Source organism: Halichoeres trimaculatus, unplaced genomic scaffold, assembly GCF_033239565.1.
Source record: "Halichoeres trimaculatus isolate MK-OKI-2021-1 unplaced genomic scaffold, fHalTri1.1 fHalTri1_scaffold_7, whole genome shotgun sequence".
Taxonomy (NCBI): domain Eukaryota; kingdom Metazoa; phylum Chordata; class Actinopteri; order Labriformes; family Labridae; genus Halichoeres; species Halichoeres trimaculatus.
In genome coordinates this window covers 18,187,055-18,203,037 of record NW_027437185.1, presented here as the reverse complement: position 1 = coordinate 18,203,037, position 15,983 = coordinate 18,187,055, and the positions used below count along the sequence as shown (strand labels likewise).

Sequence of the window (15,983 nt, the reverse complement as noted above, 5' to 3'; positions counted from 1 at the left end):
ACGGTGCGAGGCACAGTCAGGGGGATGAGGCAGAGAAGGCAAAGATGGATGGATGGATGGATGGATGGATGGATGGATGGATGGATGGATGGATGGATGGATGGATGGATGGATGGATGGATGGATTGTCCTCTTTCTTGCCCTGTGCTTCCTTTCTTTCACATCCATTGCTTTTTTTTTTCGCAGCAGGCACTACAGCCCCTGCAGCCACAGTTGAGCCCACAGAGTGCCTTCATCTACCTCTGGCTCTGTGTTTAATGTCCCTGGAGGCTGATGCTGACACTCAGCCCTGCTAAGACCACCACCACTGCTGCAGCCTCTTGCTCTTATACTCCTCAGCCTCTCCATCCATTATGCAGCCAGTAGTCCCCAGCTGCACCTCACATCCCTCTAGTCACCCCTACATTTGCTTCTCTCGCTTTCCTTCTCCCTCCCTGCGTCAGGTTTACACTCACACGTTCAGACACTCAATCAGCCGTGAGCCCAGTCAGTAATTACAAACAGCCGCACACTCATGCGGGACACATAAAACCGCCACCCGTGTACTCTGTTATTGAAGTGATAGACTGAATTGAGTTTTAATTGAATTTAGATACATCTTCATAATTGCTGACAATCATTACACAAGATATTTACAGTCATTATGAAATATTACAATTGGAATTTACAGAAACTTTGTACAAAATATGCCTGACTTCAATGCCTGGATAGTGGGGTCCTTGTTAAGTCATTTCAGGAGAACAAAACATTGACCCAAAAGTCACTGGTGTCTGGAAGTGCTTCAGTTTCAGCAAGTAGATGCTTTTAGAGTCCATTAAAAAGAAAGAAAAGAGAGAAAAGTCCCAAAAGTACAGAGTCAGCAAAGTTGTGAATTGTGTTTTTCTTTTTCCTCAGTTAAATTGCTCTTTTCTTTTTTTTTCTCGACTGAATGGAACATTTGATCTGTAATTCAACTGCAAAAACAACAACAGAGACCCATTTAAATAGAATAAATCCATAATATTTACACAATAATGTGAGTATTGATTTATAAAAATGAATCATCTCTTTTTCTTTAAATATGATTTTTATGTTTATCTACAGTTTTTCAAAACAGAAACCTAATCACAATGAAACGCATCATACTTCTATCATTCAAATCTACTGATAATGATGATTGTGGATTGCCATATTTATGCAGCAACTCTGGTTGCAATAAAACTCAGCTCATCTAACAGCAAAGTTCTTACACCAGCTTCAGTCATGTTAAAGCCATTCTCCGCCTCCTCATACAATGGCAGAAAGTACAGAGGAGTCACATGTTCTCTTAAAAAAATAACACATGGTGAAATGGATTTGATTCTGTCAGCACAGCAAAAGCAAAAAACATAAACTTGGCCAAAGCATCAGTGTCCATCAGTCCTGCTCTTTTACCAAATCACCTTTTTAAACAACTGTATTCACCTTTTCTTCTCAGCATCGGCACCATTACAGCCCCATAGGGATGTCCAGAGAAATGAGCGCCCCCTGCTGTCCGCCTGTCGTCATCCAGCGATGCTTCGATCCTCCCAGGTGGGCCATGCCAAGCCAAAGCTGCAAAATGTTAACTAACAGACCAACCTCCACTTGGAAAACTAAAATACTCTGCGCTCCATCATCATCATCATCATCATCATCATGACTGAGATGCAAATGAAATCAAACATAAGCATGCTTTTAAAGGATGTTTTTGATATACAGTAATTATAGGAAAATAGACTATCAAGGATGACTCCTTTAAAATCATTTATAAAGCTTTCCTGGATGCAGACAGCTCGGCTACGAAGTAAATAGATACTAAACAAAACAAATCCTTAAAGTATATGCAAACACAAGCATAAATATTTGATCCACAGAGATTAAGCTACGAATGACAAATATTAGTGATATATTGAAATTCTGGAACAGGCACCATTTCTGTCTTTTTAAATCTCGCTCTTCTTTTTAGAGTGTTTGTCAGTCGTTTTAAGGTGTTTCCCAAATCCTAAAAGAGTCACTGCTGACTGAAGTGTTGGGTGCTGCTGCAGTCCATCCAAAAGTCTTTGCATCCTCCTTACTTGTTCTAAAATGAACCAGCTAAAAAAGTTGGTGCACTGTTCATCTTTCACTCTGTCTCTCTTACATCCTCTCACACTCGGGCTAGATTGATCTCATCCTCTCTAAATACCCCTCCTTCCCCCTTCTTCTTTGAACGCCTGCCACTGAGGTGGCTGCCGGACGCCGCCAGGTTTAATGGACATAGTAGAGCCAGTAGATGACGTTGAAGAAGGAGAAGACGGTGGGGAAGATCATCCTGGACCACTTGTCGATAGAGTTCACGTCGGACAGGTCTGGGATGTTCACCTTAAGCTGGGAGGCCCGTCGCCGTAGACGCGACTTCTTCTGAGCGTGGCGCTCCAACGCACTATGGCCATAGTTCTGGCGGGCCATGGCTGCCCTGCGGTACTGCAGCGTCGAGCTATCGTAGGCCAGCATGGTGTTGCGAGGGTCCCCGGGTGCTCCCAGGCCCCGAGACAGATCCCCGGCACCACCCATCTCATTCTTCATCTCCAGGGTGCTGAAGAGGATGTTGTCATCAGGAGTCATCTGTGTGAGGGTGTAAAAACAGGTGGAGCCATGAGAAGTTACTGCCAAAGAAAAACCTAAAGTGTCTTTAGGTTGAAACTAATCAAACTAGCACAGAAACAAGTAGGGCTAAAGTCATTAACTACTGGTGCAAAACTACTGATGAGGTGCTAAAATGAATAATGTAAATGATTTAAAATACTGTTTTACTCACAGTTAAGAAAAAGTTAAGGGACTTCAGAGAACATTAATCATTGATCATCTGTCATCAATAGAGTGATAATACAACCACAAGACTATGAGGTAACATTCCTGGAAGGGCACAACGCACTCCACAAACTAATTCTCATGGAGAAATCTTCATTGTCATCTCAGAATTTCAACCAGAGTGTGGTTAAAATTCTGTCGATTTACAAGACAAACTGAATTGAAAAGAAAAAAAAGAGAGAGTAAAAAGCAAAACGAAAAAAAAAATGTGACAGGAGAAGGTTGAGAGAAATAGTAAGGACTTTGCAAAGATGGAGGAGAGGCTAAAAAGGTTCGGGGCAGGTCAGGAAAAGACGTTGTGGGAAGTGAATTCGGATCAACATTTCTTCATCCATAGCCTGACTTCTGAGGAAAATTCTCTAAATTCCAACCCCATCCCCCGGTAAATAGAGCTCATTGTTTTTTTGTTTGTTTTTTGTGTGTTACTGTGAAACTCACTTTGAAAGGAAGCCACTTTTTGTGGCATTATTCACCAAACTGTAAATCTCTGTTTGTTAGCCGACATCCTTTTTTGATTCTATTGGTTCTTGGTCTTAAAAGAGAGTTAACAAATTTCTCTGGGGTTTTACAATATTTGTAACTAAATTGTTTTACTTCAATAAAAGCTCCTAATTTTTTCTTCTATCGTGCAATATTTGTTGTCATTTCCCATTAATTTATATTTAAAGCCCAAGTCCAGATTAAACAAATGCTTGCAGAAATCAAACTGCTGAGCCATGTTTGTCAGGAAAATGCATGAAGAGCAAACCAAGAGAGGGAAAAACACAATGGTGGGAGTGATGATCAAAGTTGCCTTAAAAAATCTATAGAAATCAAAGAAATGCACAAAAACTACAGCATTTTCCTCTGACCTGGATTGATTCAGATTGATGACATTGTTAGTTTTGACTTTCAAAACCTCCAGTACCTTATTTCTTTGCTCGCCTAGTCCTAATGCGGCATCGTCCACAAAGATGGGATCCCACATCGAGTCATATGCGTCAATTTCCCTCTGTTTCATTCTGGCATACAGAGCATCATCTCTCTGAACTACATTTCCCACCAGCCACTGCAAGCATACAAAATCAGCACTGTTACTTAAGGGAAATCGTAGCTTGCCACACTCAGAAGGAAAGGGTGTTTTATTTTAAAGTTACTGTTGTTCCTGCTAGCGTTAGCAGCTGAATACAAAGGAAAAGGGAAGGCTTTGGCACCACAGCGTGTGATTTTTCCAAGACGCCTTGCCCTTTGAGAGACACAGAAATATGGAGATAAAGAATAAGCCAATAATTGCCTCTGCATTCACTCTTTCAGATCCTAGTCTGAGTAATAAAGATGATACACAGGCTAAACCAATGAGAAACGGAGAGCTAGAGCAGAGTTAAGAGTGCTGGTAAAGGACAAAAAGCATTGATCACAGCATCACATTGGCCTTGAGTGAAGAACCAGTCATTTGTACCACAGAAACAAACACACACACACACACACACACACACACACACACACACACACACACACACACACACACACACACACACACACACACACACACACACACACACACACACACACATTAACTGACAGCACAAATACCTCTGGACAAAGTCAGCCTGCTCATGTACCTTATTGGGGTCGGGTCTCAGCTTCTCATTATTGGCTGTAGCTGCTTTCTCAGCTGCCTTCTTCTGCCGCTGTGGGCCCTGGCCGAAAAAGATGTAGTTGACGAAGGCGTACTCCAGCAAGGCCAAAAAGACGAATACAAAGCAGCCCATCAGATACATGTCAATAGCCTTGACATAAGGGATCTTTGGGAGAGTCTCTCGCAAGTGAGTGTTGATTGTAGTCATGGTCAGCACCGTGGTGATTCCTGGACAACACAGGTCCCACGTAAAGACACAGAGCAGAGACTTTAGACCATGAAAGACATTACTAATGTAAACTGTAGGTGAGGAAACAAGGTTAACTGCTACAATCAAAGTCTGAAATATGTCGTCACACCCCAAAAGGATTGAAATAAATAACTGTACAAAGATTCGGGTCCCCAGAAGATGACTGAAATTCTGCACAAGAAGATCGACATTTTGATTTGAGTGAAATGCCTTAATAATCTGTCCTGCCATATGGGTTCATATTATGATGAAAAACATTTCTTTGGAAGATTTAAAAACATTTTTAGTTTTATAATCATTACCAAATCACTAAAACACTCTGTCTTTGAGCTGTACTTTTCATTCAATCCTTAAAGGTAGAGTCTGCAGGGTTTTCCTAAAAAAGAGAATGTCAACTTTTTCAGGACTTTTTGATCGTCCCCTATGGACCTCTTTTCAGGTGTGTCAATGTCTGTCAATGTCTGTCAATGTCTGTCAATGTCTGTCTCTCTCAACCCGCTCCTCTGCTGTATATTGATGGTTTGGTTGTTTCAGGACGTTTCTGGGTGTAGAGAAGACGTGGTTACCTCAGCCAATCACAGCATCCCCGGTGCACAAGTGACTTTGCGTGTTGATTGTGAGTGGAAGAAGCTATCCTGAGTGGCTATGATAGCAGACGTAGCAGGGAGCAAGGAAAACAAGCGAAGTGAAACAAAACGCCAAACAGATAAAGCTTTTCCCTTAACTTGGCTCAAACTTTCCTCGCTTTCATGAAACCTGGGAAGCAGCATGGAATGAAGAGTGACACGATTTGGTTTCTCTACTGAGCAGGTATGTGTCGAACCAATGATTAGCTTGTGCTAACATGCTAAGTCAGGTGCACAGCTTTCAAGTCTCTCCCACATAGAAACACGATGCTACAGGTGATTGCTGGGCTAGTGAGTGTGTTTACGTAGCTTCGGTCAGGCTGTGGGTGTGGGCGGCACCGAGCCAAGGAGGAGAAGCACAGTTTGAATGTTGTGTTTACTAAAAAGTCACAAAAATTCCTGCAGACCCTACCTTTAATTCAAAGAGGTAGCATGCCAACATGTAAAACTAGGTTGTTAAACATGATGAACATAGTATCTGCTTAAATCATCATGATAGATGTACCCCTGTGGACACTTTCAGCATGCTGACATTAGCATTTAATCCAAAGCACAGCCTAAATTTAGAGATCACAGAGGAGCTAGCATTAGGGACGCTTTAGACTGCTGTCTGTCTAAAATCAGTAAACACGGCCATGTTTCATGTGCACTTCCTAAACATGAAAAACTGAGATCAGGTGTGCATCTTCAAAGGATAAGAGAGCACACAGTTATGATAATAGGTTCATCACATACATTATATAGCACATATGGACAGGACAGATAGAATGTGAACCCATATGGATGAAAGCATTGAAACCCCCTGAGAGTTAAACTATGTGTGTGTGTGTGTGTGTGTGTGTGTGTGTGTGTGTGTGTGTGTGTGTGTGTGTGTGTGTGTGTGTGTGTGTGTGTGTGTGTGTGTGTTAGTGAAAATTTATGCCCAATTATGTATCCAGATGGACATGAAACAAACTGCGGGCTATATTAAAAAAAGCACAATGTTAGCACGGTAAACATCTGCTATTAGTCACAGCGCGATTCACCTGCTTTTTTGACACACACACATTGTGTTTGATACATAAGTCATCTGCATGCACAATCTGCATTTGGTCAGATTCACACGTATTATAAATAACCCAGCAGCCAGCAGCGTCACCGTAGAACGAAGCCTCATCTCTCATTGGCTGGGGCCGGCTCATTGCATGTGCTCAGGACGTTGGGAGGAGACAGATCTTTAAATCATGTTACCCTGCAAATGCCCCGACTTTGGCGCCAAACTGCGTGTGTCCCACTCCACAAAATGAATAGTGTGAAACAATAGCTACACACAAGGCACTCAAAGCCATGTCTGCCGCCGCCGGACCTGTCACACCCCGGTTAAAAACACAAGGCAGCTCCATTTTCATAACAGTGCTCCACCGACACAGACACTGAATCTCACATATTGAGGTGTATTTAAAGGAATGTTCCCAAATGTTATTTGGTAGTAATATAGCTGAGATCTGGTTCTGATAATCTCAACCAATGAGAGGCTTCGATAGACAGACAGGCAGAGAGAGAGAGACAGCACGCTTCAAGGTCGAGCTGCAGCGCTTCTCGCTCTGCATGAGTCATGCATATAGTCATCTCTGAACAACAGACATTTAGCCAGGCAGCCTATCACACGCTGCTATCACTCACATGCTTCAAGCTAATGAGAGGACAAGTAAATGCTGGGAAATAAAAGAGTCACAGCTGAGATCATGACACACACATTACTGTTAACATGTAAAGCACATGTAAAAGGCTCCATGTCGGCTAAACGGCCCTTTTTATGCTCTGTTATCATTTAGCTCTGGGATATTTCTCAGGGTCACTGTGCAGCAGCAGCAAGGCGATCCTACCCAGGGCCACTCTGGCAGCTGAAGCATCATAGTTGATCCAGAAGGAGACCCAAGAGAGGATGGTAATCAGGATGGAAGGCATGTACGTCTGCAGGATGAAGTAACCAATGTTCCTCTTCAGTTTGAAGCTGAGGGACAGACGGGGGTAGGAACCTAAAGGGAGACAGGGACAGAAATAGTTTCTCTTTAATGGCCGCCATTTAAAGCTACATTGTCCTGCACTGTCCATTTACAATACAGATTTTTTCGTATTTGATTATAAAAAAGTCAACTTCTATACAATGTTTTTTGATTATGTTTATGTCCCTTATCACATCACCTGGTTTTCAGTTAAAATTAGCACCCGGCAAACAAAGAAAGTTCAAAATCAAAATCTGATTGACCAATTCAGCTGTTGTGTTGCGTACCTGTAGAGAAGACTACGTTCTTAGAGATGAGTTTATAGTCTACTATAGAAAACTGTGGCAGCTCTATTCTGTCGACCCCGGACACGGCACCGTCTCCACCTCGCCAGTAAAACTCAATATCATCTGTGGTGTAACCATCTGTAGGGAAGAAGAATAAACACATTAATTTATGCCTGTGGGAAATTTCAGGCATCACTCTCATACTAAATATAAACATGAAGGGAAAAAAAACGTTAAAAGATGAAGGACATAGGATTCGAACAGGAAATATGAGTAGTAAAGTACAAGTGCCTGTCTGACATGTAAGGTTCAGTTATGCATAAATTATTGGACAGTCAGATTCATGAGAAAAAAAAATCTATATTTAGTGTTTTAATTTACAATTTGTTGTAATGTTGCACTGTTAGAAATGAATAGTAAACAAAAGGTCAGAAAATTATTTAAAATACGTTGTCGTGTAACAGGAGTAACATTAAATTTCACTTAGACTGAAACATGAGAATGAATCATATCAATGCATTATATTGTTAATAAACTGTTATCTTTATGTTTTTTTCTAATACAGTTGGAATATTTGAAACAGTTGCTTAGCTTTCAATTATTTAACAGCAATTTATTGATGCAAGTAGAGGTGGTGGATTCATCACATACTTGTTATATCACAGGTTGTTGCACATGAGTTGTATGAAATGACTATATCACTACCATCAAGTACAATTTGTCACGTAAATTCTTGAAGACATCGGTATGTAATCCTCTTTAAAGTGTCACCTCTTTCACTTCACAAGCAGCTCAAAAACCCACCAATGCAGCAAGGTTCACAAATGACAATATATTTTTTTACATTTGTGAATCCTCCCATATGCATTTGTGGATCTGTGCTGGAATTTGTAAATATCAAACACATTTGGAAATCTGTTTACACATTTTGTGGATCAGTTCACGTATTTATGAATGCATTTACACACACACACAAATGTTGCACTTATAAATTTTGAGTCTGATCTGACTCCATACTAAACTGGTGTCATTTCATGCATCAAAGAGCTGAATTAAAAAATGCATGTAGTGATTAAGAGCAAAAATCAGAATATCGAGATGTATGTTGTGAATCAGGATAAGCTTAAAAATACAGAGATATTGATTTTAGGTTGAATCGAGCAGCTGAAGGTGCAAGTTTAATTTAGCATTTTTGTGCATTTAAAACCTTTGATTTTCCAATAGTACTGTACAAAAGCATCCCTTGTTTTTAGAACAGTATCAAAAACTGTTTTCCAAACTGTATTACAAACACATGAAGCACTTGCAAGAAAACGCACCCACACAATCACAGTGATGGTTTTAAGTTTATTTGATTAACCTACTTACATCAACCTGAAACAAAGGTTGTAACTGCTAGGCTGGAATGAGGAACTATTTTTGTTGGCTTTGGCGGCTGGTTGGAGGTAACGTTAAGTTTGATGTCTTTGATGTTGTACGAGTCACTTGAAAGGCAAAGCTGAAAGGCTTCCTTATAGATCATCTGTGTAAGAATAATTCAACATAACACCAGATGCATGTTGATTAAGTATGACTGCTTACAGTGGTGGAAAAGATCTGTGTGACAAAAAAACACTCCAGACTTCTGCTGTTGTTGCTGTTGTTGCTGTGAGTGGCAGAGATTTGGAGCTTGATGTGTTTGTTGCACATGGATGGAAAGCAGCGCAGGCGCAGTCAGCGTTGCAGACCATCTCATGAACAGCGTTGCAGGCAAACAGGGAGCAGCCATCTCCCTCCTCTGAGCTCTGCTGTGCCTGCCTCACACTCAAAATAGAGGCAGTGACCTATTCAGATGTGATGAATAATTAAACTCCAAGGGTTTGATTTTTAAAAATTAACACATTTGTCTTTGTTGCAGTGGCACTGACATTCAAGGTGAAGTTAGTCATGTTGCTCACGTTGGGCTGTTTTTGGTTGGGCGGGCAGCGAACTTCACCCATAGGCTTTTTTTTCAGGCAGACATTCTCACATGTGAAAGCAGTGGTAGCATGGTGTTTCTGACATTGTCAAGAGATGCTCTGCACTGCTGCAGGACGACAGTTAACTGTGTCATTAATTTCAATGGACTAAAATATCCCAACAACAAAACTAGACCAAGGATTTGTCCATTTGATTCATTAATTTTCTAATTTTTGATATAATTGATTTCTGCTTCTTACACTTGACCACAGACAGGAAACTTCATGGGGAAAAATCATCAGGTCTGTGCAGAGCATTGACTGATTCTGGTCATATTTATGAACACTACACAGAGCAAACCTAAAATAAAGAATAAATCTACAGCCTATTGTCAGTATTTTTAAATCTTCAAGTGACATCTGAGATTTTTTTGTTTTCTACCCTTTCCTTCAAAAATTATATTTTAGCCTTTGAGCAGAGGTGTTTCTTATTCCAATACTCCAACTTCTCCCATCACAACAGAAGCTCTGACACAAGCCAATCAGATTCAAGAAGGATTATTTAGAGGTCCTACACAAACTGCATCTGTTGTTTGAGGGTTTAATGTCCAGGGCTTATATGCACAGTCAGTCATTACAGAAACAGGACCTTAAGTTTTTAGTACTGTTATGGAGCAGAACATTTGGGTTTACACTACGACCATCTGGCCTAAGTGTTAGCTGCATGTTAGCTGCATACACAACTGCAAATATTTGGCCTGTCAACTAATTGCACCATGAAAGCGAAGCAGATGCAGAACATTGCATGTCAACTGAGAGAAGTTGAAGAAAAAACAGTGAAAGAAGTGGACTTATTATTTCAAGAATAAAGAAAGAACAAACAGCTGTTTTCAGTTAGTCTGTCGTCAAAGATAACAAGTAAAGAGAAAGGGAACATTTTGCCAAAGGTCTTGAATAAATGCGTGCAGTGTTTCACAAGCCACGTATACATGGACCCAAATATTCCGCTTGCATTCGTTTTATTTGCTCAAACAGAAAGAATTTAACCTTTGTATTGGCCTCATTCCGAAAGAAAAGTGCCAATCTGAATGGACATTTAATCGGTTTCACAGGGGGTTGAATATTCCTTTCCCCAAACCAATTGAGGTATCATATATCCACTCAAATGGAAAGTTGTCAGGGTGCGTTTTTTCAGCACATGCTCAGATATGACGTAAAAACGCAACTTTGATAAATCACGTGATGTTTGGGTTTTTCTGCGCATGCCCCGTTGACTATTCTGTTTGATTATGGCGGCGCATGTAGACCAGAGATTGGAATATTCCTTTCCATGTATACTATTGTTTTCGGAAAGTCATTCAGAAAGATTCCATTTGGAAAGACGAAAAACTCCTCATGTAACCGTGGCTACAGTAGAAGACCTCAAAAATAAAAATAATCGAAATGAAAGCTGCTTTGTGGAACAAGCACTGCAGCCATGTCCCTGTAATTCAACGTATAACTCTGAAAGCAGCTGTTTGATGGACTCTACAACTCACCACACACATCTTAGAAGGACATAGACGCATAAAAGCCAAGAGCAAAGCATAACCTGAATCAATTGTTTTTTTTCATTATTAGTACAAATGGTCCATTTTCATCACTAATGGCTGGATGTGGATAAGGGCCCAGGTCAAGAGCTCAGCTAATGCTACAGCACATTTTTATCATTTTCTCTGTGAAATTACATTAAGTGAATTAGTGAGTCTGTTTAAAAAACAGAACATATACAACTACTAAGGTTTTACTTTTGAGCCGACAATATACAAAAAAAGGAGCAAACTTGATTAATACACATTTGCTGTGCTTATTGTACCAGCAGCACACTAACAAACACAGTTTTTGTCTTTATTCTAATTAAAGTTTATATCTGCCAGTGCAGCAGTTTATCTAATTTATTTCTTGATTATTTTTTTGTTTAAGACAAAAGACGCTATAATTTGTTGACAAAAAAGCTTTTTATTGGTGGTATCGATTCGTTGTTGATTTTATTTTTTCTGACGTAAAAACTGATAATTGCTAACCAAATTTCTTTTGTTACTCTATTGATTGTCAAGTTGAACAAAAAAAAATGCCCATTAAAGCCCTGTTTCCACCAAGTAGGTTTGATCAGTATGGTTTGGTTCGGGTTGGCTCGGTTTAGCCTGGTCCTGTTTGCGTTTCCAACTGTGCCCCCTTGTGGTAGGTGGCATGAAAGATGATGACGCCAATAGCTACATCAGTAATATAACAGTGTGGCACAATAACAGCGCGACAGTGAAAGAAGAAGAAACGCCACGCAGTAAACAAAGAGCATCTATGGAAGACATCCAGCAATTGGTCTTCTCTGCAATTGTCATGTGGCTCTTTGTTTCAAAGCATAATCAAACTTTGTTTCAGCCCTAAAGCGCGTTTGGAATGGGCAGTGTGACCGCAACTGTGCCGTGCTGGAGGACGATTCACTTCTCTGCTTTGGCACTCTTTAGAGAGGTGGACTTTGGCACGATTTACTTCATGCACAAGCACAAGCATGCGGACAGCGCATGTGATCCATGACGTATGAACCCCGCGAGCGCACCTCTCCATAATAATTTTACACAAAGCGAGGGTACTAGAGGTCTGTGTCGGGCCAAAACGACTTACCACAAGTCAAAAAGTCTCTAAAGTTGTAGCAGAGTTGTCTGTGTCTCATTGTGCTGACTCTGATGAGATCGCGCTTCATGTAAACAGATGATGACTTAAGCAGGCCATACGCAGGTGTGATACCCGCTAAAGTTTGGTTCATAGTGGGATAGTGTGACCGCTGGCACGGTTTGGATGGCCACTGTGACTGCGCCCTCAGAGAAGGCTGTGTGCTGCCAGGAGAAATACAGCAGCTGTCAAACAGTAAGTGACAATTCTTTCAACCAATCAATGGACTGCACTCTTGTAGCTCCAGCTTGTAGGATCGGATCTGTTTAGTCTGGCACGCCTACAGAAGGGTCACAAAAAGTGGGCCAGCTCGTCTTGGTTATTTGGGGATGTGTCCTGGGATTAGTCAGTGAAAACGCTGTAAAATGTGTGCCGTGACGTGACGAACCTAACTGAACCACCTGGTGGAAACTGGGTTTTACAGTAGTGATGCAGTTTTGGAACTTATGACTGGAATTAAACCCCCGCAGTTACAGTAAGCTCTCTCTCCCAATTTACATTATAGTACCACAGCTTCGTACACCTAGCATCACCTGAATGAGAGCTGAGTCCACCACGCTACTGTTTTGACAAGCAGCTCACTTCATTTCCGATCAGCCGTAACGAGCTGGGATCAGCAGAGTGTTGAGGAAAGGGGAGTTTTGGTGTCGTAAAGGGAACATTTTATGGTCTGTATATAACTGGTCAGTCAGTTTGTTGCTCCATTAGTTCTGGACCATTGTCTCTGTATGTTTAGGGAGCGATGTCAATGTGTTACATCACCGTGCTCCTCCTGGGCTGTCATGTGAGTCCCAGAAGAGTGACGCTAAGAGAGGGAGACAATGCAGCCTTAAGATATCCATGTGTATGTGGGTGTGTGCATGTAAATGTATGCAAAACAATAAATCTGTAGTGTTGGAACAGCAGAAATCTATCATCGCTCAGTGCAGACCAGTGGCCTGAGCTGCAGCACTGAGCGGCTGATGTATCAGGGGGATCTGCGGTTTTAAGACTTGTGTCTGTTAAAAATGCATCAAGTTTATCAAGGGAAGTGCAAGTTCTCTGGGCTCATTAGTCTGAATAAAATAGCACGCTCTGGCATGAAGTGATTCCAACGTTAAAACCATTGCCAGTTAATCCATATGAGAGCAGATACTGCCTGGTGATCAAAACTGGAGCTGTGTGTGTGTGTGACAGTGTGTGTGTGTGTGTGTGTGTGTGTGTGTGTGTGTGTGTGTGTCTGTGTGTGTGTGTGTGTCTGTGTGTGTGTGTGCATTCTGTGTTGTGCAGCCTGAGAGAGGAGGAGGAGGAGAAGAAAAAAAGACAGAGTGTGTGAGTGATGGAGAGAGAGATGGATAAAAAGGCTAAGAGTAAAAGAAGAGAAAGAGGATGAGACTGTGCAAAGAAAGGAGGTGAGGAACGGAAAGAGGGAGTGATGAGGCGGGAGATGGCGAGCATAATGGGAAAGGAGCAGCAAGAGGCGGTTCTGACCCGCACTGTTTTTTGTGCTAGCTTAACGCTGCTGGCAATGGTGTGATCAAACCCGGAAAGACTGAGCCCTTCACCACATCCAAGCCCCATAATCCTTTTCTCCAGGGACCCAGATAAAACAAGCAGAGGACCTCATCTTTCCCTCTCATGTTGCTCCACGCTCTCTCCGTTCCTCTGCTCGAGAACACCAGATCACGTACAATTACAAGCTCCGTGTGAAATGAGCTCTTTGTACTGTACAAACATGGAGGCAGTTTTTTTTTAGTTTATTTATTTATATTTTGGAGAAGAAGCTGCACATAACATCTACTATCAGCACATCCCTGAAACGCTGGACCTAATCAGGCTCCTCCACGCCTTGGGAAGCCACTGCAGCTGGAGTTGAATTAATTAGGCTGGATGTTATCAGTCAGTGAACCATTAGTGATGTTCCTCTCCTTGATGCGTATCTCGTGATATCTCATCAGCCTTTCTCAGCATTTTACATGCAGCCCTATCAACCGTCCTCCTACCTTGGCCCGCAGATGGTTTTCATTTTTTTTTCCCTTTCTGAGCTGCATGCGTACGTGGGATCTGTTTAAATCTACGTTTACATGTGGGCGTGAGAGGCGGTTGTCAGGGACAACGGTACTTACAGCTTTCGATCTCCAGGGTGCAGTTCTGCTCATCTAGAGGGTAGCGGCGCAGATCCATCATGCAGGCTGCAGTGGTGGTGATCCTACACACAGAGTAGGAAGGAGAAAGTAAAGGATTCATGGAGGCAGCCAAAGCAGCCCAGTTCGTTTCTTTGACCTTCACAGCAAAGTGTGATGTACACAGCAGAGCAGGGGGATGACAAATACAGTACTCTGAAAACAACAGGTTCAGAAAGGAAGTATCAAGTAGATGAATCAAAATTAGCTCAAAATAAAATTAGCGAATTAGCTTTTAAGCTAACCTAAGGTAATCTTCCCTGAAGTAGTGTCTCGCAGATATAAAGAGTAAACAAGAAGGAGTCAAAAGACAAAATAAAACAACATGACTGCTGTCCAAACAAACCTTCAGCAACAACCAACCCCATATCTCCAGGCTCTGAATGGTTCCCAGCCACCTATAACAGGCAGCAAAATAAATTTCTCCTCTTCTGGATTTATTTCTGAGCCCATGGATTTATTTATTTACTTAAATATACATTCCTTAATCAATACATTTATAATTGAAAAAAAAACTTTCACTAGTTTGTACTTGTACTTTATTCCCATGAGTGCTGTTTGTCTTAATGTTAAATTTTTGCTTCTGCCTTTTATTGTCCTGTGTAAGTGCCAGTGAAAACAAAAGACAGGAGAAGAAGAAAAAGTAGGTCTCACTGGAGAGCCCTCTATGAATAAAACAGGTTGAATAAATAAATGAAAGAATATTTGTAGCAGCTGTTTCACAGGGTGAACATTTTGCCCTATCAGAAATGCACTGATCCTGGGATGTGAAACGAGCATCAGCAGCTTCTCATCTTTGATTCCTAAAGCTCCAGTGAAGAACTTAAGGTTTGTGTCAATTTTGGCTGAAAAAAGGAGTTACCTTCTGTTGCTTTGCTGATTTTATCCTGTTCATGTTAAAGTGGTAGTTTTTTTCCAAGCATGAATCCTCCTCATCCGGCATCCATTTTCATCACTTTACCCGAGACCTAACCTGCATCAGCAGTTTTGTTTCTTAACACAAGAACAGAGAACCAGGGGTATCAGAGCCCCTCAAAGCTGGATCAGGATTGGTGGGAAGGGGCTGATCTGTGGTGCCGATCCAGGCAACCACCTTTATGCCTTTTTTCCAGCACCCTTGGCTCTTAGAAACTCTTTGTTTCTTACTGCATTACCAGTCTAAAGGGTATAAAAGTTTAACATTAAACTGAATTTCTATACATTCTGAAGTTTTGTTTTGCAGGTAAACATTTAAAGATTTTATAGTGTTAACTTCAGTAATTAAATCTACTCATTTTTTTTCCCTTTCACCCGAAACATAACCAGTCTTTTCCCACAGTAGGGTATGCAGGTTATTATTTAACACTAGTACCAGATCAGTTTCGGATGATACCCAAAGCCCAGGTCTCTGTATCGATGTCAGAACTAAAAAAAATTGGATTGGTGCATCCCTATACAGCTGATGACCAGAGCACACTACTAAACTCAATTAACAAAAAGCAGAACTATCAAATGATATGTAATGTTCTTCCAAAACATATAATTTATTTAAAACTGCTACACAAAAATTGTTTCTGCTT

General features: G+C 41.2%; 1 protein-coding gene across 2 annotated transcripts in view; it reads right to left on the bottom strand.

The window, feature by feature from the left end:
- Positions 1-550: 550 nt before the first annotated feature.
- The window catches only part of gabrb2a (gamma-aminobutyric acid type A receptor subunit beta2a), a 45,302-nt gene continuing 29,869 nt past the window's right edge, over positions 551-15,983 (bottom strand). The window contains exons 5-10 of one of the 2 annotated variants that reach the window (XM_074674442.1): positions 14,368-14,450; positions 7,617-7,754; positions 7,210-7,362; positions 4,452-4,696; positions 3,758-3,898; positions 551-2,604 (exon numbers count right to left, since the gene is read on the bottom strand). In XM_074674442.1, coding sequence (XP_074530543.1) covers positions 2,248-2,604; positions 3,758-3,898; positions 4,452-4,696; positions 7,210-7,362; positions 7,617-7,754; positions 14,368-14,450 — 1,117 coding nt within the window. In that variant the 3' untranslated portion in view covers positions 551-2,247. The remainder of the gene's footprint in view (positions 2,605-3,757; positions 3,899-4,451; positions 4,697-7,209; positions 7,363-7,616; positions 7,755-14,367; positions 14,451-15,983) is intronic. The other variant, XM_074674441.1, reaches the window with a different exon arrangement.